The sequence below is a fragment of the Pezoporus wallicus genome, unplaced genomic scaffold (assembly GCF_028554395.1).
Source record: "Pezoporus wallicus isolate ANWC-B61680 ecotype Strahan unplaced genomic scaffold, APGP_CSIRO_Pwel_v1 contig_6464, whole genome shotgun sequence".
Taxonomy (NCBI): Eukaryota; Metazoa; Chordata; class Aves; order Psittaciformes; family Psittacidae; genus Pezoporus; species Pezoporus wallicus.
Window position 1 is genome coordinate 981,997 of NW_026642130.1, and position 23,915 is coordinate 1,005,911.

Sequence of the window (23,915 nt, forward strand, 5' to 3'; positions counted from 1 at the left end):
ACAAGGATGAGAACTTTTGGCGTCACTGTCAAGCAACAGACCTCATCTCCAGTCTCCCAAGGAAGAGAATAATTGGCAGTTTTCAGGGTGTAGCACCTCAGCCCATTGAAAGTCTCAAAATAAGTGGAAGTACCTTTTGTCTGTGCAGCATTGTCTCAGAGGAGCTAACCAAATGTTTTTCATGCAGGTCCAAAATGACTGTTCCTGTTGGCCTGTCCTACCTGAAATCTTAGTAATTTTTGTGGAGAGTTAAGCTGACTAAATCCAGAGGTCCATTTGATGTAGTGTGTCTCAAGTAGTGGTCAGACGATTAATACACCTATCCAGCTCGTGAAGCTATTCTTCTGATTAAGTAAGGAGAAATTTTCTTTTTGACCCTTTCAGCCTATCAGCTTAATTCCCAGAAGCTTCAGATTTAATTACCCATATCATTACCACAACATGCATAGCTGCAGATTTTATTAATGACCATAAAATTATAAAATCCTCTCTAAAATGAATGCAGATTCCCAGCCAGAATGTCCTTTCACACATCAGCTCTAGTACAAGTGAATCCCACAGGTTGCTGTGGCTCCTCTCATGTCCTTTTGTCAAATGCCAAGCCTAGCTCAGTCTGTCTTTCTGCACCTGATTTCCTGCTAATTTACCAACCACTAGTAATACTCTTCTGCATTCTGTCACCAAATTCAGGTTTTCTTGCCTCTAAATTGTAGCTGAGCTAAAGTTTGACCCTTCTTGGAGCCCATTTTCATGCATTTAGCAGGAGACTGACCTTTACCCCTCTCTGTTTCAAACTCCTTCTGCTCGCTGAGTTGCTTTTGTTCCTATCCCTAAAATGTTCTTTAATCTATTTCAATTCCTTTTTCGGGCGCAATGCTTTATGACTTTGTAAATCAGTCTGAGTGGAACAAAATCAAATGCTTTCCCGAGATCCTGATAACTTATGTCCACTGTTTCACTCTTGTCTAACCTAACGATTTGGTCATATAATAAAAAGGATTTCAGCAGATTTGTCAGGCATGACCTTCCTTTTATGAATCTGTACTGGGTGTCCTCTACTAAATTATGCATTTCCAAATGTTCTGCAATTTTGGCTTTTATCAACACTTGCAATACATTCTCACAGCTGAAGCTGGATTTCCTGTTCTAAGAGAATTCAGCAGAATTCTGTCACAGCCCAACAAAATACATCAGTTTTTCAGAATTTTCCATAATAAAGCTTCCCTAGTTTCTACTTTTTGTCCTCATCTTATTGGGTTCTTGACATGGGAATTAGCATTCTCTTCTGTATAGCTCTGAGAGTACTCTGTGTTCAGGAAATAACAGGCTCGTTGTTGACAGTTCAGCAGGTTTGTGTGTCACATGTAGAATGAGTTGCTGAGTCTCAGTCCAGTTGCAGGTAAGAAGATGTAGTCTGGTAGCTCAGTCTTGATTTGGTTCCAAGCTTCCTAAATAATTTCATTTGAGACTGGAGGTCATTTCACCTCTCTGTGCATCTATTTATTTTTCTGGCCTGCTTCCTAAAGAGTATTTTACATTGCAGGCTTGTTTTGTGCTTTTGTCTGAATATTTGTATGTGAGGAGGGAATGCAAACTCCAAATCCTTCAAGTGTTCTTGCTTAAATCCCTTATGCTTATACCTGCTTTGAACGTATAGCTAGCCGCTTGGGCTATGCTTCCAAATACGGATTTCTCTTGGAGGTATGTTCTGACCCACCTACTTTGCATGCAGATATATTTAGCAAAGTTTTGCCGTAATAGTCCTAAAGCGCTGTCCCAGAGCTGTCATCTGCTCTTCTGCCTACCTCCTTCCCACTTACCTTCCATGCGTCAAAAGCCACCTGCCAGAGTTCTCTTTCTGTGGTCAGGGCTATCTGCCACAGGCGCAGCTCCTTTATGATGGCAGGTGGAGTGCAGAGGTTAAACATCCTTGTCCTTCTTGTGTGCTAGTGGCTGGGTAGCACAGATTACCTAGTGTACATGGGGGTCAGGGCAACCCCAAGCACAACTACAGGCTGGGTGGAAAATGAATTGAGAGCAGCTGTGAGGAGGAGAACTTTGGGATTTTGGTTGATGAGAAGCTCACCACGACCAAACAATGGGCACTTGCAGCCCAGAAACCAGCCATGTCCTGGGCTGCATCACCAGCAGCATGAGCAGCAGGTCAAGGGAAGGGATCTCCCCCTCTGCTGCACTCTGGTGAGACCCCCCCCCTGCAATCCCACATCAAGCTCTGGGGGCAATGACAAGGAGGATGTGGAGCTATTGGAACAAGTCTCTCCAGAGGAGACCAAGAGGACGCTCCAAGGGCTGGAGCAGTCTGCTATGGAGACAGGCTGAGAGAGCTGGGCTTGTTCACCCTGGAGAAGAGAAGGCTCCACGGAGAACTTAAAACAGCTTCCAGTGCCTAAAAGGGCTGGCAAGAAATCTGAGGAGGAGCTTTTGACAAGGGCCTGTAGGGACAGGACAAGGGGGAATGGCTTTAACCTGTCAGAGGGGAGATTTAGATGAGATCTTAGGCAGAAGTTCTTCCCTGTGAGGGTCGTGATGCCCTGGCACAGGTTGCCCAGAGAAGCTGTGGCTGCCCCATCCCTGGCAGTGTTCAAGGCCAGGTTGGACAGGGCTTGGAGCAACCTGGTCTAGTGGAAGGTGTCCCTTCCCGTGGCAGGGGATTGGAACTGGATGAGCTTTAAAGTGCCTTCCAACCATTCTGTGATCCTGTGATGATTCTAAATTTGGGTTAATTCCTCTGTGTCTGTGGCAAAGATCATGAGTTCTGCGAGAAGCTCCCAAAGTTATGAATGAGACCAGCAGAACTGGAGACTTTGTAAGTGAAGCCTCCAAGTAGGGGGAATTTTGTGTTTTTCTTAAAGCAGAATGCACGGGTACATACTTCTTGACCCCAGTCCTTGCTCATGCAAAGCAAAGTGCTGTTCAGCCTGGTTAGGTTGAGGGCAGCACAAGAGGTTCTTACATCTGTATCACAATGCAAGAGCAGACCATCTGGGCATTAAGTATGTTTTAAAACCACAGAAAATGGCTCTTTTTTTTTGGCCTGGACCCAGCTTATGGGAAAGTATCAGTAGAATACTTGTTGAGTATGTATCTGCCCTGTATCTGCTATTTATGCCAGGAGGAAATTGCTAGGTTATTGAGATACTTAAGTTATGACAAGATTATGGAAGACACTGCATCTAATGGTCTGGCTTTTCTTTAGCAAGCCAGATTCTGCCTCTCTCCTTCAGTCTTCCTGTTAGATGTCATCAAAGATGGATTCCAAGTCCAAAAAAAATGCCAAACAAAAAGTTCAAGGAAACCTGCACCAAGTGAATCATGCCTACTAAATTTAAACCACTTATTATGGGGAGGAAAAAAAAAAAAAAGAAAACTTGGATTACAGGTTTAGCAAGCATGAACACATATTCCAGCATATATTGCTGTATTTGTAATTGCCAAACTACTGATTTCTTTTAACTCTGCTGTTAGCACTGTTAAGCACTGTTCCAGACAGTCACTCCTATAAATCCCTGTTGATATATTAAGCAGGAGAAAGCTTTTGCAACAAAAATACTTAGCTGGCAAGTCATCTCCATTTGGGAAGTGCTGTCTAGGCTACAGGGACAGGTAGAAAAAGTAATTGCTTGCTGTTACTTGCTTGCTGGTTTGGGTTGGGGGGACCTTAAAATTCACCCAGTTCCAAGCCCCCTGCTGTGGGCCGGGGCACCTTTAACTAGACCAGGTTACTCAAAGACCCATCCAACCTGGCCTTGAACACTGCCAGGGATGGGGCATCCACTTGCTGAGCCTCCAGTTGATGTTTGCTTGAATGTTATTGCCGCTTTTTTATTCATTTATTCATTTGGACAAATGTGTAAAAGTGTATGAGGTTTCTGTACAGGGTACACTTCTAGTGTAAGGGTTATATTTTACTGATCACTTAGTCTCCTTCATATGCTGTTCAGGCAATAAGTAGTGACAGGAGAACCACCTCAGATCATCAAACAAATGTCTTTTTCATGGACAGATAATATTCTTTTTCAAGTGTGCATTTCCAAATAATGAAGTGCTTCAGACCCTGAAATTATGACAGCACATCGCTAAATTCCACCATATATATATATATATGTTTATTTTCATAACATCAGTAGAACCAGAACCTTATCATCACTGCCAGTCTTCTGACCAAAGTCTTCTCTGTCTCTTCTGAACTAGTCAGTGGGTAGAAATAAGATGGAATGTCTTGAGAATAAAATTGTCAGAGTACAACTTTACCTTGGACAAAAATGATTGTCCTCTTTCACTCGCATCTGCTGTACCATGTACCTCTGCAGGGGTGAAAAACCCCCACAGGCTTCCTGGCCAAGTATGAGAAAAAGAGAACTTGGATCACAGCATTTGCTTGATGTGGATAATACATTTAGAGGTGGTCCTAATGTAAGTCTGGGTCATCAGAGAGGAAGAAGAGGGGAAGGTGAAAAAGGAAGGTAGATCTGCAGATCAGTATTTTAAGCACAGCCAGTTGAGAAGGGCATGGGGATGGAGAGGGGCAAGGAGACTTGTTTGTTCTGCTGCTGAAGTGAGAACACATCTCCACATCCCAGCCCTGCTCCAGCATAACTGGTGGACTGCAGATTCCCAGATAAAAACTAGTTGCATTCCGAAGTGAACAACAGATGAGCGCTCTATGATTGGTCATGAACCTGCCTTCAGTTGTGAGGCAGAGGGCAGGCATTTGTGAGACTGCTGTGCTTGTAGTCTCTCCTTAGTGGCATGATTTTATGCAGACTTGTTTGGGCGTGGAAAAGAGCTGCATGCTTATTTTATTACAAGTAACTGAAAGCTCACAGAGCTTTTCAGAACATTATTTAATGTTTTGTAAAGTTCCTAACAAGTTTATTTGTTGTACATCATGTTATCAAGTTACTGTTTGGGAAAAGGAGATGATAATCTTAAATCCAAAATCTATTTTAAAAAAGATAACACATAAATTTTATGCAGTGTATTTACTGTTGCTGAGTGATTCTTAATACTTTGTGCCGTACAGCAAGAAGAACAGAAGGCATTACTTCTCTTCCATGCTTGTTCCTGGTACTAGTAATAGCAGATACACTTATGGTTTCTTTTCTGAAGTCAGCAGCTGGGTGTATGTTCTTCAACTTGCTTCAGCTGCATGTGCTTACATCTTGCATTAGACATCATCATATTCACATAGGATTGTGCAGTAGCAGTTTTTTGTGCCTGCCAAACATTTGAGGTACTCCTGTCCTGCAGTTAATCTCTATCAAATAGTCTGATGCCAGGTACGATTTCTGAAATTCTGCTAAAGAAGAATTGGTGACATCTGTGAAGATGCAGGGGGCTTCCTGCAGGAAAGTCCTAGATAAAGGGTGGTCTCTGCTGGTCCAGTCAGATGAATGCTCCATTTTCTTGGGCCTCTTGTACATTTTGCAGGGCCTCCCATTTCCATGCTCCTGAACTTGCCTATCACCATCCATAACCTACATGGCAATGGAGTGTTATTCTTCATAGTAGACATTTATATTCTCTGGGGCAAGCAAGGTGCAGGTCTCAGTGGAATTGACAGCCAAGGGAAGTCCTGTCTTTTAAAGACTGTATTTTAAGTCCAGCATGTAAACCTGCACAGCTTCAAGATCAAAACCCAAGCTCCGTAAGCACTGCAGTCTCTATTAGTTGTCCTCTAGACATTGGGAAAACTAGTATGTTTTCTAATCTTCGTGTGTCATGTCAGTAGTAGGCTGAGATTAGTTTATTGAAGTTTTATGTTCTGGGTGGATGTTCTGAAGGTACTGCTGGCCATCTTGGACCCGCAGAATACTGTGCTGTTGCTGGTTTTCCTTCACTTGAATACCTATTGCTGCATGAGGTATGCAGGGCAACTTTGTCAGGTTCTCCAAAGTGAGCAAGCTCCTCACTGGGACCTGGAAGCCATGATAGCAGTAGTTTCTTTCTTCCTAGTTTGCGCTGCTAGCCTTTATATGCTTGATCTGCATGCTCTTGCACCCAAATTTCAGTCAAACAGGGTAATTCTTCCTCTGTGCCAAAACTGATACCCTGTAGCTAGACTTGAGAGATGGCAAACAGTGGGGCACTCCAGGAGGTTAAGTTCTACCAGAGCGTACCGCATAGTAGTTCATTTGAGCAGCCTCAGCTGGTGTGAAATTTAACTGCAGCATCCTTAGGGTCATAATGACCAGGTGTGGACCGCACGTGAGCCTGCCTGAATAGACTAAGTAAGCAGAGCTGCTGACATCTAACAGTGTTCTGCAGTGGAGGTATACTTGTGGCATGCAGACATTAAATTTGGCAATCTAGAATCTCATTTCAGTTGGCATAGCCAGTGCTACTATGTCACCATATTCCTAGCAGAAAATTGTCAAGGTAATTAGTGTTAATTGGGATCTTTTCTGAATGAGCCTCTCATTTATTGTATGTTTGGCCCAGGCTTGGACTCAGGGGCTTGGCAGTCTTTCATCTGCAGTTCTGTCCAGATGAACGTGTATGCCTCACAGTGTACGTATCCAGAGTTCTGGGTGTAATCTCTACTGTTGGTATGTATTTTAAATCTTCATTCTACTTTCGGGTACATCTTGCCTGTTGTAGCTCTGTAGGAGTTAGCTGGCATTGGCAAGAGCAGAGAGATGAAGAAGTCCTTTTGTCTTCTGACATGCAGTTGCTTATTTTGTGACAGCTTCTGCTCTGTTTGCAGCGCAGCGTCAAACATTTTTGTACTGAACCTGTCAGCTGAGAGTCACCATCTCCTTAAAATCTCTCTTGTGTGAATGACCATCACTCTTTCTCATCCATTTCAGTGCTCAAACTGATCTAAATGTATTAAGATAACCTATTTGATCATTAAGTAAGTGGTCTTTGTAGCAGCTGTTAGCTACAAGTTTGTGTGCTATGAGTTCATTGCTGTCAGTCTTTCGCCATCGAGATTCACTTGCAATTTTAGCTGGAAAGCTAATTCAAATCTGGCCTCTGGTTCCACGCAGGTTTTTAGAAATGATTGGAGGGACAACATACTGAAATTAAGGAGATACAACAGCTTAGGTGCTGGTTGCATTAAGGCTGGAAGCTTATTTGTAAGCATTAATGGAAATACAGCCTGGGGTTCTCCACTGAAATGTGACTGCAGATACCTTGATGACAGTGTTTCATTTTCCAGCTGCCACTAAGGACAAAGCGATACTTAACAGTGTTCTTTTACTGGGACTGTGTTGCCTCTTGTGTATCTCTTGGACTTCTAGAGTAACTAGGGGTCCTTTCTGATGAAATACAGATGATCCTGCCTTTTTAGAAGTCTTGTGTGAGTTTGGGAAACTTGATGATTTTGTGACCTCAGTTTTTCTGTAGATAGGATCTGTCTGCTTCAAAATGGAGCCTGGGCTCTGGCTTGCACTATAGGTAATGCCACCTAATTAGGGAAGATTGTTTTGTGTGGGATTGGAGAGGGAAAAGAGAGAAACAATTTAAACAGCAACTTTTGGCTAATTGTTCTCCAGGGCATGTTGTGGAAGCAATAATTTACCTGCTTGCTCTAAGTTTACCAACTGTGGCTTTATTGTAAGATTGGGGGTGTGTTTTCTAAAGGGGAAAAGGGTTCTTTTGGTGGTTTCTCCTCAGTTAAAGAGTTCTGAGGAAGAAGAGGATCCAGTCCCTTCAAAAAACAATTTGCTGCAGGCTTGGCATGATGCTATTATATTCCCTCACTGTAATCCCAAAATATGGCTTTTTCCTGTGTTGTACTGTCAAGGCTTTGGCAAACTAACACACTATAATGAGACTGAAAACAGCATTGATTGGGTTTAACTTCTGAGCAGTTTCTTCAAGAATTTTTGTGTTCGTAAAAAGTATGCTGTCTTGCCCCTTTGATTCACTAGTGCAGGTTGCCCAGAGAAGTGTTGCAGTGTCAAACCTTATTGATACTCAACAGCCGTCTGGACATGGTCCTGGGCAACTGGCTCTGATTGAGCAGGGGGATTGGGCTAAAGGACCTCAAGAGATTCTCTTCAACCAGCCGTTCTGTGATTCCGCGATTAGAAGGTCACAACCTGTCCCTTAAGATCTCTGTCATAGCAATTCATGCCTTGTTACCTTGCAACCGAGCCAACGTGCTCCTTGCAAACATGGATTCAAGGTTACACAGAAGCTGCAGCAAATGCAGTGACTGTGTTGCTTGTTTAGGCACGAGTTTTGACAAGAGCTTGTTGTGCACCTTCTTGAGGGTCTGCACAAAACTGTGCTCTAAGTACAGATCAATGTGCTAACTTAAAGTAATGATATTTAAATAACTTGGAGCCTGGATACTTAGGAAACAACTTTTCTCTTTGCGTTGCAGTACAAAGGCTGCATAGAACTGGATGCTGTGTTCCGCCAAGCCGCAGCAAGCCACAGCATGTGCTCGGGAGGTGGCCGTTCTTAGAGAAGGTTCTTAACCTTGCTTTCCAGGGCACAAGTGTAACACATCCTCAAATCATGTGGCAGAGCTTTTTTATTTTTCCTCTAATAGGACTATTTTGGGAAAATGGGCTAGAGAGTCCTAGATTAGATTTAGTATTTTGGACACTAGTCCTACTTTTGTGCATGCATGCAGATGAATTTATCTGTAAGTTTTGATACAAATGCAGTAGCTTGAGTTTTAAAAGCACTGGGTAAGCAACAGCCTTGCTGAACATCTCCCAAGAATAAAGAACTCCAAGCTGGCAAAGGAGTGCTTAACAGAAGCTGCTGTCTGGAATCTGAAGTCAGACACATTCAAAGTAGGTATCAAGTACAAATTTATAATGGAGAGGGTGATTAAGTACTGGAATGAACTAGAATGGACAGATCCTTGGTGTCTTGCTGGTTTTGAGATGAGGTGTCCCCTGGACATAAGTTAAGCCAGGCTAATAGGTTTGTTTTAGTTCATGCTGGCCTCAGTTTGGAGAAGGTGAACCAGATGAAATGTAACAGCTTGTGTTTATAGACACATACACACACACAAGAGTCCAGCCAGAAGACTTGATGATTCCTATAGACCTTCATTTGTACATTAAGTAAAAGACTTAAATTTGGGTTTGGTTTTTGTTACTTCTAGGAGTGCATTGGTTTGTAATTATGCATGGGGTTGTGAATCTGACTTTATTGTGAATTCAGCAGTGGTAGTACATCATTTTCAGGGCTGGTTTTCTTCACTAAGGCACCAGGTTTATCAGCAAGCTTAAACTTGATTCTTCTGCATTTCAGTAGCTGGTACGGTAATAGTCCTGTTTTAATAGTGGGGCCTGTGTCCTCAGGCAGATACCATGTTCAGCCACTGATAACCATCCCGTGTGGCTTTAAGCCAACAATTTAGCCCCTCTGTTCATGTTTTATTTGTGATGTTTTTTTTCCCCAAGGATAAAGGCTTTTAATTTCTTATTTGTTAAGCCCTTTATAAGAACTTACCAAGGAAGATATTAGTGAAATACAAAGTGATGGCATTATTTTTTTACTGTGTGACTCACTCAGAAATTAAGAGGGAAAATTAATTTGTCTTCCGAATAAGTGATATCAGCTTCATCTTTACCAAGTGACTTCCTCCTTGCTTCTGCAGGGCATTGTGGATCAGGGTGAACTATGCTTCAAAACAATTAACTGCATACAGTGAGAAATGAAGAAAACTGAAGTGGATCTCAAGAATGTATTAAAAATCGGAACTAAAATGAGAATAATTTCATGTCAAGCGAAACAAATGCAGAGTTGGTACTCCAGTGCTTCACACTTCCACTTGTCCTTGGCACCGAGAAAATGAGATTTTTAATATCGGAAAAACAGATTGCCATGAAGACTTATCCATTGTAAATTTAAGCTGCCTTTATAGCAACTTAAGCTGGGGACAAGATTGTTCGTTACATCTGATTCTACAACTGTGGCGATGATTTCCAAATTAATTTTTGATTTTTTTATTGTCTGTCCCAGTAATAGGAAGGGGAGCTGGTAGTGTTGTCCCAGTAATAGGAAGGGGAGCTGGTAGTGTTGTCCCAGTAATAGGAAGGGGAGCTGGTAGTGTTTTCCCAGTGTTAGCAGGTAATTTATTTAATGAATAATGCGGTAGGGCAAAGGTTGGTGAGTGCTTATTTGCGTATCAGCTACAGATAGTGGTGATACCTGCCTTTGCTGCTGTGATCAAACCTGGTTTTCTGCTGAGAGGAGGCTGAGGGAACAGGGAATACAGATTCATGATTTCAGAGTCATGATTTGTTGGTGACGGAAGTTATGTTGGTTTGGGTTGATTTTTATCTTTTTTTTTTTTTGATTAAAAATTAGAGATGAGGGAGTTTCCTGTTTCCCACCTGGTAGGCCCTTAAATTACAAAAAAAATGTAAGCAACCGTTGCATGTGTATGGGGGCAGGGAAGGTATTTCTGTGCTACTGAACTTTAGACCAGCATTGAGTCAAAAACTATTTGCAACTTTTTTCAATAGCAGCTGGTCTGTTCTGGCATCAGGCTTCAGAAGCACTAGCTGTCCTTTTTTTCTGTGCAACTGCGTTTGCTTTCACCAGTCCAGCCACCAAAGCAGACAGCAGGATTCCCTGACCTGGCTTACTGCTTGGCTCTGTCTGTGATGGTTTGGGATTGTGTTCAGACTGTACCATTACTGCCTCACCTTTAACATGGCAAAAATGGTGAATTTCTCCTGTATTCTCAGGAACTCTGACCTGCTTATTTCTGCCGAAATGCTATCATCCTCTGTCTGTGCTCAAAGATCTGGAGTCTCTTGGAAAAGCTCCTTCTTCCTCCTATGTTCTCATTCCAGATTTGGTCTAGATCCTAATGGCTCTTCATTTATAACATCCGAGGCCCGTACTATATTTCTTCTCTTCCATTAGTATCCCTAATATCATTGTCCTGCCTTTGTCATCTCGCACCTGAGTTACTGCAACCTTTTCTTTGGCTCTGTCTCCTCTCCTTGTGCTCCAGTTTTAATACTGTGTTTCATGATGATGGAAAATGATCTTTTCTTTCCTTTGTGGGTTTTGTTCTTTGCTTCTTCCACATTCCTCATGCTGGAAGCAAATCTTTCTCTGAGGAATCCAGTTTTCTATCATTAGCCTCTCTGACCTTCAGAAAGTTTGTATATATTTAAGACTAATTTGTTCCTTTTTGGAAAACAAAACAGCTCTCTGTATTAACCTTAAAATTTGGCAATAAGTCAACAGCATGATCTCATATTTTTTGTGACTGCTTCAGGGAATATGTTTTAAATGCAGTTAAGAGATTTAGCAGAGTAGTGTTTGGTATAGAACTATCTTATAAAGCTTTGGCGTGGCTGACCGTGAGACACCTGAGTATTTGTCTTTTCCATCCATCAGTACTTCGGTGCCACAGTTTCTCTCCTGTACCACAGTACATGACCTGGGACAGTATGCTGGGACCACTCATCTTGTCTGTGACCTTGCTCTTGGCAACCTCCTTTCCTTGAGAGGAAAAAGACAACTTGAGATGTAGATGTGGGCCAAATGAATTGTTTGAGAAATGGCAGCAGCCATCTCAGCAGCCTTCCCCCCCCAAGACACCCACTGCTTTCCTTGGCCACATCTGGGTGGTAGCAGTCCTATGGGGGCAGCCTTAATTCCCCTGGGTGAGCTGGTGCCTGAGGCTGACTGCTATTACTTCTGGAGGAGCTCATTCAGCTCAGCCTTTTGTCCTAAAAGTTCCAAAGTTTTCCTTCATCAAGGAAAAAAAAAAATCCACCTAAATGATGGTACAGTCTGTATGCCCAGTGGGTTCTGCCTGGAATAGGTGCAGTTCTTCCCCAAAAGCCTCTAGTGACATGATAGTGGAAGAGTCATACCACAATGTCTGGGCCACTCTTAACTGCTGAGAAGAGCCAAGATGTGTCCATCCACCAGGCTTGGTTGCTAATATTACAGACGTCTCTTTATAGATCAGAGTGAATTATCCAATGCAAATCCCTGTGCTACTCTACCCATTTTCTATTCCAAGTCACGTACACCCGTAGCTCAAAGCGTAAATATTCTCTCTGGTTCTTTCTGTATCTTCCTGGATATAATATCCTGTCTTTCTCTTGGTTAATAGTTTGACTTTTGAAGCACTTCAGTCCTTGTTAGTTTGTGGAGAAAGACATCAGCAGTGATAGCTAAAGAAAATTCTATTAGGTCATTCCTTTTCAGAACATAGTACCTGTCTTCTAAGTTCTTTGCGGATGTTAGCCAAATAATCCTTTTAATAGCTTTTGTGAGTTAAAAGGGTAGGTAACTGTCATAAGGCTAAATGATTGCATAGATTAATTTACTTGTGGCCAAAAGAAATCAATTGTAATTTTAATTTTTGTCTCAGGACTGATTATGCTGCCAGCCATCAACTTTCTCCTTAGGAATCTACCATTGAAGTATCTATCTGGGATTATATGTGGGCCTGGATTAGTCACAGATTATCCAGAGTAATGCGCTTGAATATATCCATTTTTTAACCTGTGGCTGTGCACAAGCTCAGAATACTCAGCTGGTTGGCCTTGTTTAGATCTATGAAGTATCCAGGAATAACTTGAGCCATTATAATCCATAGGATGTTTGTATGTAAAAGATTATTTGCCATACTTTAAAGACCATGGGTCCATTGCAGGCCATGTGAAAGCTCCCACTGAAAGTAAAGTAAAGAAAGAGGCTGAGGCTTTAACAGGCAATTAAGGAAAAAAAAAAGGAATAAATAGAAAGATGATATAAGAAAACTATGTGGTTCTAGAGAGCATTTTTCTTAACCATGGCTATATTTAGTGATTGGTATACATTCTGCTGCCTTTTAGCAGAGGGATGCGTTGGATGACTGAGAAGGATCCTGAAGGCTTTGGTAGTTGTTTTTGGTTTTGTTTTCTGAAACAGGAGGTTATTTGCCATTCCTCTAAGACAGTTGTGTAATTGTAAGTGAATGACAAGAAGTCAGAATTTATTTGTCTTTCATAGAAATCTCTCAGCGTTCTCATATCTTTTCATTGTGTCTTACAGAATGGTAAATAACACTGAAGACCCTCAAGAGGCTTTGTGACGTCCCATCCCCATGTAAAGTATGCTCAGAACTTTTCCAGTAGTGTAAGTACAAGCTAAAAAAAAACCCACAAAAATGAAGAGTTCCTTGGTAGTTTGGGCTTTCTTTCTTTCTTGCCCCCCTACCCCCATTAATTTGTCTAAAAAGAGCAGTGTTTATCAACAGCTGGCTATATTGGAGGGTTCCACTGGTTTGGTATTTGTTAGATATTTGAACCAGGGAACAGGAGCATTTAATCTCTCTCTTGGTCTGGCTGATGTGTTTTTTCTACTTTTCTGTCACTGAAAGAAGGGGAACATCATGCAGTTCTTAGAAATTTAGCCTTGATCATAGGAAAGTTACTGTTAAAACAGAGGTCTCCATACATCTCCTGAACGTACTAGAGGCATACCAGAGCTGTGCAAGAGAGCTTAGCACTAGACTTGGTGAAATGCAATTAGTACACCATTAACGCAGTGTTATATAGCAAAGGCAGAAAACCTGGGGCACCTAACCTAGCACTAGAATTGGATGTGTTGGTCCAAGTAATTACTGCTGTATCTGGAATCCAAGTATGAACTGGAGTTGTCCAAATCTCATCTTTGAAGTTCAGCCTATTAATTTGTTCTTCCAAATTACTTCTGTCAGAGATCTTCAATGCAATTGGTATCTATGCTGTTTCTTCAATAAGCAAGCAAATGAATTCAAATTTGAAGCTTGTCAGGCTTAAAGGAAAGGATTGACCTGTACTGTGCTGTACATCCATCTCTCATCGGCTAGTCCTATGTCACTGTTCCCCGTTCATGTTTTAGAGATATGACCGAATTCTTGTCCACTGGCAATCAGATTCTTTAGATACTTTGACCTCTTGACTTCTGATTGTACCTTCTGTCAGACTGAGTTGGAAAGAGAAATTCTGTCTACAGAGCAGATAGCGAGAAACTGGACAACTGTGAATGAAGACAGATTTTCCCAGATGGATTATTACAAGGATGATGATTATTCATCCAGCACATGGACAGTCACAGTACAAGTGGCAGTGTACTCACAGACTTCTGTAGAGGCACTCACAGTGAAAAGTAGTGACTGCCATGGGTTTTGCGTTGGAAACTAAATAACCAGTGTATTTCAGAAAGCTTTCTTGATACAACCATTAATGAGTTATTTTCTACTTCTGGTGGCTTAGTCTTCTGTTCAAAACTAGCGGTTTTCTACTTTGTTGCCAGCCTGCTGAGCCACCTCCTCTGCTTTCTTTTAGCTGGAAATATGTTGGATTTCAGTATTAAAATCACCACTTGAAATTGTAAAGATCTAGTTCACAGCAGGAAAGAAGTCTGGAGGTAAGGCTGCATTGCCCTGTGCATCTTTATTACGGTGGTAATTCAGAGATTGCAGTGTTCTTAGAGCTCCCCTGTACTTTGTGTGAGCAGAAGGACGGCGTGTCAGCTACTACTGTGAATCAGACTTTTAAGATAAATTTCCAAACTGTGAGTTATTTAGTTTTAATTTCCTGTGTTTTAGCTAGATTTCAGTCATGTTCTGCCCCTGTACATTTTCTGCCCTGTTAATCAGCTTCCACCTTCCCATCCAAGAGGTAACAGCTTTTTCCATTTATTCCAGTATATGTGCAGTTAATACAGTCATTGAGAATGCAATAGAAGTGTAGGTGGATGATTTTTTGACTGAATGAATGCGGGGGTAAACCTCTTTGGAAGGGATTAAAGAGTATTAAATCAGACTAAATGGGCCGAGATGACCCACTTAGGTATAAAGTTTCCAGATTAAACCACAGATATTGTTGAAAAAGGGTAAACAGGCATCGTGGGTTTGGAAGGGGAAAGAAGAAAACAGAGCCTTTAAAAAAAAAAGGAAAAAATAAAAGTAAGTTTTTACTTAAATATTGAATAAGATTAAACAGTCTTAAAACTACCATGGTTAGAGGGTAGTTTGTTTATTTCTACCAAGGGGAAGCATCCTCTGTCAGAACAGCAAAGTAGGCAGCTGGCTGCAGTTACCATTTCACCTGCTTAATTTTTATCCACAGTTGAATGAGAGTCGGTACTTGAGAGGAATTTGAAGCATGGTGTGAACACAGGACTCTTGATTTTGGTCTCACAAAAATTAGTCAGTTATCTAAAACTAAGTCTTCCTCTAGCCTGTGAAAGAAAATCTCTGTTGAGTTCTCCATAATTACTGACTCTTCACAGACTTAGGGCAGTGTTGATTAATTAATATGTGTTAATAGTGAGTGTTAATGTGGCCATCAGTATTTGTGTTGCATGTTTCAAACTATCTCTCAAAATACAATTTCTAATGGAACTAGACAGTTTCAACATAATCACTTAAAGTTTACCTGAGTTATCAGGCTTGTTTATGAATCTAATTGCCAGCAGTGACAGAGCTGCCTTGGAAGTGAGTAAAAGTCTGCTGAGTGGAAAGAAAATCAGTGTGAGTAATGCAGATGAAAAAGGACTAGATGGAAGCCTTATCATCGTTTATAGGAAAAACAACAGAAAAAAAGGAACAAGTATGTGAATGATACTGTTTGTCACCATATGCCAACTTCAGTGGAGTCACAGTGGCTTAGAAAGTCATTGCCTGGCTGAGCTGTGCTAACTTTTGTCCAGCTTCCTTGAAATGTGACATGAAACTCGTTAGTTAAACTTGGGTGAAAGAGAACTCGGCTAAATTGCTCCTTTTGTCTTCAGTGACAAGGTATTGCGTAAATAGTTGGTGTTTTAACCTTCTTTAACTGAAATAGCATCTTGTCTGAGCCGTTATTTTACTCAAGATAAACCAGATGAATTAATTTGATTTCACAAGCAGCTAAGGCATTCTGGAAGGGACCATAAAGCGGTCTTGTGTCACATGCGCCTCTTACACCTGCTTATGCTTTTGGCCAAATTGGCTTGTCCTAATGTGTTGAGCTGGTAATAGCAATCATCAGAGCCTTCTATAAGCTCATCCAGCTTGCTAACCCTGGCAAATACTAGCTATGGGTGGGTTGGTGGTTTGATTGGCTGATTTTCCTCCTGGGTTAGTGAGCCGAACTGGTCAGTGGTGATTTTCACCAAGTCCTGGAGCTATGCAGATGGGCTGAAGAACAGGTCATAGCTTGGTTCACCATCTCACTTGCATCTTCAAGTGTCCTCCTCCTGCTCTGAGCAGGATTTGGACTTGCCCTAAGAATATAGGCTGGGTTTTCTCTGTGTCACGCAAGAGGAAATTTCCCTAGTTTGATCTGGGCTGCACAAAGGGATGTTTGTTGCTGTAAGCGCGTTAGTTAAGATGTGCGTTTCTTCTTGAAATGCTTTTAAATAAAATAGAACTTTTAATATGGAAGCAAACATAGCCAAAAACCCCATGTTTTTGCTATTATGGTATATGTTCTTCAAGGAGCTGCTGTTATCTATTTGGGTTTGGATTTTAGTTTTCTGAAGTAAAAATTTCTCTTTTAAGTAAGTATGTTAGTTGTTACTGCTGGTAATAGATCCTGAGGAGAAAGACTGCCTGAAATACTTCAGAATGTCTCTTTTCCTTTGCGTGTGGAAGAGGTGGGGGAAATCCTGGTGATGGCATTGCTTGAAACTTGTCCTACGCCTTGTCATATCTGATGCTATAGAAGGACCCTGTAGGATGGCTGTATGTGTGGTGAGAAAACCCTCGAAGTCTGGCCAGATGCTTGGTTTGCGTTCTTGCAGAATGCCTGTGTGACTTTGAACAAGTAATTTTGATTTGTCTGAAGGCCAGGCTTTTCCTGTGAGCTCTTGGTCTCAAAAATTAGCATATTTCCACTTCCATGCCTTATGGGGGTATTCTGTGGGAAGATTTGCTCAAGTATATAGATACTCCAGCTAGCTTCTCCTTATAGAGAATTCTGAGGTGCTGGGTTTTAATAAAGGAGTGATTAAATTCTGAAGTGAACTGAGGAGGCAGAAGAGTGCAGTATACCTACCCTGTAAACTTGACAGCTGAAAATGTGACTTGCCAGTCTGGTGTTTCAGTTTTATTGCTGCAACGACTGTGTTTTCCTCATATGGAATAACAACAGTATTTTGGTGTGTTGGTGAGATTTACTTAGCTGCATAACTCAAGTACACACAAGTCCTGCCCTGATTCTGTTACTTAGCTTATGTATCCGAAGTTTAGTCTTCGGCTCCCAGATCCAAGAGTTGCTCCTTTGCTCTTGGCACAGGTTTGGGCTTTAGGCCCTGGTTCAGCAGTCAGCTGCCACTACAGCTTTTTTCTCTCTGTTTGTTAGTCCTTCTGATCCTTAATTCTGCCCTTGAATCCAGCTTCAAAGTTTGAATTCCTGCTTCATTGCTGTAGAATTGCGACAATAGTAGGAAACTCAGATTTTAAAAGCAAGGAAGGTTAGGGTTAGACAGATAAGGTGTCAGTGTGAATCAGTCTGTGCCTTGAGTAGAATTCAGAATTATCTGGCTCCCAGCCCTGTGCTTAGTCAGAGGTCAGTCCCTTTTGTAAGACTTGGATTATGACAATAATTGTCATTTATATATACATATTTTTACCTTGTAAGATCAATATCAAGTTCTCTCTCTCTTTCCCAAAGATGTAAAGCAGATACTATAAAGCAGAGTAAGTTACTCACCCAAGTGGAATCAGCAGCAAAACTGCTAGGGTTTGCTTACTGCCAGTGTGCCAGCAGCCAGTAAAAATATTTTATCAGCAGTAAAGAATGTCAAAGATCTAGTGGAAGAAAAGTTTATGCGGAAGAGGAGAATTTGGGTTTGGGGCTCTTTAACTAGCTGAGAAATTTGAAGCCTCCTGAAGAAATGATATGTTGATATTCTCCTCTCAGCTTGCCTTCTGTAATTTGTGTAGCGGTGAGTATTTGATTACGTTGGATTTATTTTCAGAAGTTTCAGGCTGCTCTTATTAATTGTCACCATTTTGATCGAAAGCGTATGGCAGTGTTCTGCATTCATAAGACACTGTTTTGCATTCATAAACAGAACTGGTGACGTTTAACCTCAGTAGATCAGCTTGTAGACTGATTTCACTGCTTGCTGCAGTATGAGGCTTTCGTTTCCCTTGGATGAGAGCAGTCATTACAAGCATTACATTTTGTTTGTGAATCAGGATGAATGGGAGTAGAGTCCTCTTTGAAAATCAGAACTAAGAGATGCAACTGCAGGAGATGATTATGCTAACGTATGGATAAGGATGGCTCTGTGTTCGTTGACATGATGAGCACTTGAGGCCTGATTTTTTTTCTCTCTCTTGAAAACTGCTACAACTCCACTGAAAACACTGGAGTTGCAACTGATGAGCATAAATGTTGGCTCAGATGAGTCAGATCCTTAATCCTCTGTTGCGCCCCAGAATTCATAGCATCAACTACTGTTTTGAAGGCAGCTTTGCTTAATACAGTGCAAAGCTTTGGGTACTTCTGAAATATTTGACTGTGAATAAAAGGAGATGCACTTGTTCAGTAAGAACAGAAAAGGCCAAAGCTTGAATTTCAGAAGACTAGTGTTATGCCCTAAAGGTCCCAGTTTGGTTCCAATTGTACCTTAGAGCTGCACTTGATGGGTCACAGTGTTTGCCTCTGAACATGAGTGCATGGTATGCACAGTTCATTTTGTGATATACATCAACCACTCTGCTTGTGGAACAGCTATAGCTTAGCATGAAGATCTCTTTCTTGAGCATTTTGTAAGAATTAGCTGCATCCTTTGGGATGGTAATGGTGGGAGAGATGTAGGAAAGGAAGGAGTGAATGAAACTTTACTTGGGTCCTTGGAGCTCACAGAAATGTGTGGAGAGATAAACAAGCTTGCATAATACAAAGCATGGTTAAAATAATAACAGACGGGGCAGCTGGAAGTGGAGTTTATTTGTAGTCACTGATTCTGATAGAAAGCATCCAGAGCTGTGGTTCATGTGAATTAGGTTGTTGAGTATCGGGCTGATTGATAAGCAAATTATGTTCCCTTTGGAAATAGTAGTGCCATCCTTAATATCCATTTTTGCTTGCTGTCTAGATCAGAGACCTCATGTAGAAAGGAAACATAGCAGCCCAGTCATACCGACCGACGGTGCTTGCAGACCAGTGCGTGGTCTGTGGCCTGGGCATGCAAAGCCACCATAGCTGGAGGACATCCATTTCCACAGTCATTCAGATAGTGGTGCTCACTAGTACTGTATGCACATACACACAGGAAAACAACTGGTAGGCAAAGGAGTTCAAGCTGTGAGAAAAACCGTGATGGCTAAAACACTTTTCAGTTAACTGGTTGTAGAAAGTGATTTTTGTGCTGTGTTTTGGGATAACCTTCTTCAGCTGAAAAGCTACATCTTTGCCTTGTAATTTTGCTCTTCCATTTAAAGGGCAAAACTGTATTCAGTGATACCAAGAAAATATATGTTATGTTGCAAAAAATGATGGTGCTATCAAAGAGAAGATAACAACTTCTGAAGATCCTGCTGGCAGGACAGTGTAGTGCTGTTAGCGACCAACCCTGGGCCAGCAGTATGTGTCATATGTCAAAGGAGGGCAGAAGCTGGCATCTCCCCCCATCCTGTTTGCTACAGTTAATGTGACTTTATCAGAATCATTCTTAAACCAATTACCAGGATCCTGTTCAGAACACTTTGGCTGTAGCCCACATCCATATTATGCAGATTATATCAAATATAGGTCTTTTATCAAAAAGTGCAACTGGTGGCAGAGCTTATTAGATAAAGCAGTGAATTTTAATGGATATTTAGAGAAGCAGAAGAGGATCTCTTCAGTGATGCTAGAGTACTTCCTACTCATGTACAGTGAGTAAAAGAGTGGAGAAAATGATTTCTTGTGATCATTAAGGAGTCCAGAGCCATTTTCTGAAGTGTTAGAGGTGTTAAGGCTGGTGTCTGGCCCTATTCCCAAATAGGTAATTGAAATGCTTTGAACTTCTCAAGTTCAAATGGACATGGACTTAGCTCCTAGCTGGTTTTATAGGATTATTCTGCTGTGTTCCAGCACCTAGAAAGTTAGTGTCAGGTAGATGATTCTTGTATCTGGGGGGGCTTGGGCTGTGATAGTAGGTGAGAAAACTGTGCTTTCTTTTTCCTTGCTTTTCTTTAAGAGATGCAGGGAAATAAGGGAAGAGAACACCCCTGTTAATTTGCTACATACCCCCACTCAAGATCAGTACTTTCAAAGTGTGGAGGGATCCTCATATCTAAAGAGTGAAATTCATACAAAAAAAAAGACTAAGTCTTGGTGGTATGACAAGGAAAAGCAACGATATTGAGAACAATTATGACCCTAAGCAGCTTTGACTCCAGAAAGTGGTGTTAGAAGTGGAAAAGAGCAATGCTGCATCCGGCTGGTTGAGACCTGCTTGTTGTATCTATGGATTTGGGGGAGTAAAATAAGTTCTTTTTTGTTTAGCTCCTTATAGTTCTCCCTTCAGTGTGATATTCAGGTACCTCAGGTTCCTTTTGGATGAGACAAAAAAGTGAAGTTCTAATGCTTTATCGATACCAAGAGACAGGAATTGGAATTGGTCTATCTTACTTGGGGTGTGGCTGCCAACTCAATGTAAAAAAATGTAAATAAATTTGATACTTCAGTCTACATTTATTTTCTGTCAGGATCTAAATAAACAGTTCACTTTAAGGGCCAGATTCAGTTGTTAAAAAGTTGGACAGTTACAGATTTGAGCTTAATTAGTGCTTTCTAGAGGTCTTGCTTTCAAAATTTCAGGCAGAAAAATGCATGACAGTTCTCCCTTGGTTGTGCTTTCTACTTTGGTTATTTCCCCAAGGAAATTTGACAGTAACTGGTGAGAGTTTTGCTAACTGATAAGGAGATGAAGAATGTGATTATAAGCTAAGATCTGCAACTGTTGAGGATATGTTACTACTGTGGCAGCGAAGTTTGCCAGTTTGACTACAGCAAAGCAGTCGGTCCACAGTCTTTGTTCTTAGGAAAAGTATTTGCTATCTTTATTTTCTCCTGCATGCCCCCAATTATTCTGCTTGCCTCTATCTTATTTTACTTCTTGTTACTTTTGCAGTTGATTGTATTTCATAAGGAAGAAGAGGGGGGAAGCAAATTGAATTACAGCTAGCCAGAGGAGTTCAGGAGGATAAGAGGCTCTTACAGCAGTATGGGGGGGGGGGGGTGAAGTAGTGGAGAATATCCACTAATTAATGAGGTGAATGAAATTACAATAATTTTTTAAATGGCTGATTTACTTAACTGCTTTGTAAATTGATCTTTAAATAGGGTAAGTTTATTCAAATATTTTAAAAAGGGAAAATAACTGCAGCCCTGCGAGAATAAAGGTTCTAAATAATGTTACTGTAGTTATTCATTAAAAAGGAGTAGCTAGTTGGCAATGTTGGAACAAGTTCAATAATACCACGTTTTGCAATATTTGTTTTGGGTTTTTAATGGAAAATTCCCAGTTCCTGCAGTTTTCAGTACATAAAACTCAGAAGCATTGTTTCTAGATCTCATGGTTGTGTAGAAAAGTACCTGAAAATGTGAATAAGAGTTCAAAATCAAGAAGACCAAAGAGAAGTATGTCAGATGCAGTATATGTTGTGTATGTAAGTATAAGCAAGGCAGTTTTTACTGTATATGACATTAGTTAGATCAGCAGTGAGATACTGTATCTGATTTTGGTGTTCTTATCTTTTTAAGCATTGGAAAAATTTTGCAGAAGTTTTCTAAAAAGGTTGGAGGGCTAGAAGAATATTTTGCATGGTCAAATTGACAGACCATTGAATTTGGTTTGGTTTGCTTTGTTTTTTCAAATTGCCACAATTTTTCCAGTGATTGTGTTAACATAGTGTGATGGATATAATGTAACAGTAGGTTCGCTACTCTTAGATTACTTTCTGCAAGCCTCTTAGGTGCAGCTCACAGATTAAGAGGATACAGTGGAACGTAAGTTGGAAGTCATTGAATATCTTATCCTTACAGCAGAGGATGGCCTTGTCCAGCAGCCCATGCATCCCTGTGCGATTGCAATTACTGCACATGCACAGCACATCTGTGGTACATTGAAGTGGGACAAGTTGGAGGCCAGACCACTTTCCCCACATACAGCAAACTACAACAGGTAATAGAATCATAGAATAGCTAGGGTTGGAAAGCACCTTAAGATCATCTATTTCCAACTCCCCTGCCGTGGGCAGGGACACCTTAACTCTAAATCATATCACCCAAGGCCTTGTCCAACCTGGCCTTGAGCACTGCCAGGGATAGAGCATTCACAGCCTCCCTGGGCAACCTATTCCAGTGCCTCACCACCCTCACAGTGATGAATTTCTTCCTTGTATCTAACTTGAGCTTCCCCTGTTTAAGTCTGAACCCGTTACCCCTTCTCCTATCACTATGGTCCCTGATGAAGAGTCCCTCTCCGGTATCCTTGTAGGCCCCCTTCAGATATTGGAAGGCTGCTATGAGGTCTCCACGCAGCCTTCTCTTCTCCAGGCTGAACAGCCCCAACTTTCTCAGCCTGTCTTCATACGGGAGGTGCTCCAGTCCCCTGATCATCCTTGTGGCCCTCCTCTGGACTTGTTCCAACAATTCCATGTCCTTTTTATGTTGAGGACACTAGAACTGTACACAGTACTCCAGGTGAGCTCTCATGAGAGCAGAGGTGCAGGATCACCTCCTTCGACCTGCTGGTCACACTTCTTTTGGTGTAGCCTAGGACATGGTTGGGTTCTGGGCTGCAAGCACACACTGGTGGGTCATGTTCATTTTCTCATCAACCAAGACCCCCAAGTCCTTCTCCACAGGGAGGCTCTGAATCTCTTCTCTGCCCAACCTGTAGCTATGCCTGGGATTGCTCCGACCCAGGTCAACCATTTCTCTTACAGCTAAGAACACTGCAGTTCATTATATGTAATTCGCTAGTAATTTACTAAAGGATACTTAGGATTCACTAAAGGATTATGTGTAATTCACTAAAGGAGATTAATTTGGCCTGACAACCCAGATCTAGAAGGACAGCCCTGACATTTTAGACAAATTAGGAATCACACTTAAATTTTAAAAGGAATGATTGGCCATGGCCACAAACTGCTGCAAGTTCTGTGTTACCGCATTTTTGAAGCTACCTGGAAAGTCATGCTTTTGTCAGATGCTAGTTTTTCAGTTCTCGGGCTAGAAGGACAAAAGTTTCGGGTTTTTAGGTCTGTGACAAATGGGAGATAAACCTAGACAGTCTAAAGTATGTTTTAGTATTAAACTTTAAAGACTAAAGTAAGAATTTTGATTAGTGGTAATTCTGCATGGAGGCTCTTGTTCATTAAATTCTCTAGTTCAACAAAGTACTTGAGCATGTGAAACTTGGTGTTGACAGATAAATGATCCAGGAAATGGTAGCATTAGAAATACAGGTAAGAAATGGGCCAGATGGGTTTATCTCTAATGAAAGGCAAGCTGGCATATCTAGTGAAATCCATCTCAAGGCCAGATGTTTAAGAAGAAAACCAGCCACTCAGAGGTGACATGGGGGGCTTTCAGGCTGTACCAGAATTTGTGATGTGAGTTAAGTCACTGTGACACTTCTCACAATGCTTGGAGAAAAGCACTGTGCAGCCTTGCCTCCCCTGACGCAGAGGCCAAACCTAGAACACAATGTCTGTTTCCAAATGCTCCTTGTCAAGCTCTGAGTGTCTTGTCTGAGATGTGACTTCCAAATTTTAGTTGTTACAATTCCAGTCAGTCACTAGTCTGCTGCTGCATTGGCTGCTGTGTCCTCCTTTTAGTAAAATAATCTGGGTCTTTTTCTTTTAAAATTTAAAATGGCTTGTACGTTTTAAGTAATCAATTGTCCAAAGGACAGCGCATTCCGGTTGGACTGAAGCACTTACGTGGCTGTAGTCCGTCTGTCTTCTCACACAGTCATTTTCT

General features: G+C 41.4%; 1 protein-coding gene across 22 annotated transcripts in view; it reads left to right on the forward strand.

Moving 5' to 3' along the window:
* Positions 1 to 23,915, forward strand: part of HMBOX1 (homeobox containing 1) — a 111,598-nt gene that overhangs the window by 35,931 nt on the left and 51,752 nt on the right. For 18 of the 22 annotated variants that reach the window (XM_057427720.1, XM_057427719.1, XM_057427729.1 and 15 more), the window contains exon 2: positions 13,009 to 13,092. In XM_057427720.1, the coding sequence (XP_057283703.1) occupies positions 13,070 to 13,092 (23 nt within the window). In that variant the 5' untranslated portion in view covers positions 13,009 to 13,069. Of the gene's footprint in view, positions 1 to 6,016; positions 6,532 to 13,006; positions 13,093 to 14,285; positions 14,368 to 21,057; positions 21,199 to 23,915 lie in introns of those variants that run through there. The other 4 variants (XM_057427727.1, XM_057427731.1, XM_057427721.1 and 1 more) reach the window with 4 other exon arrangements.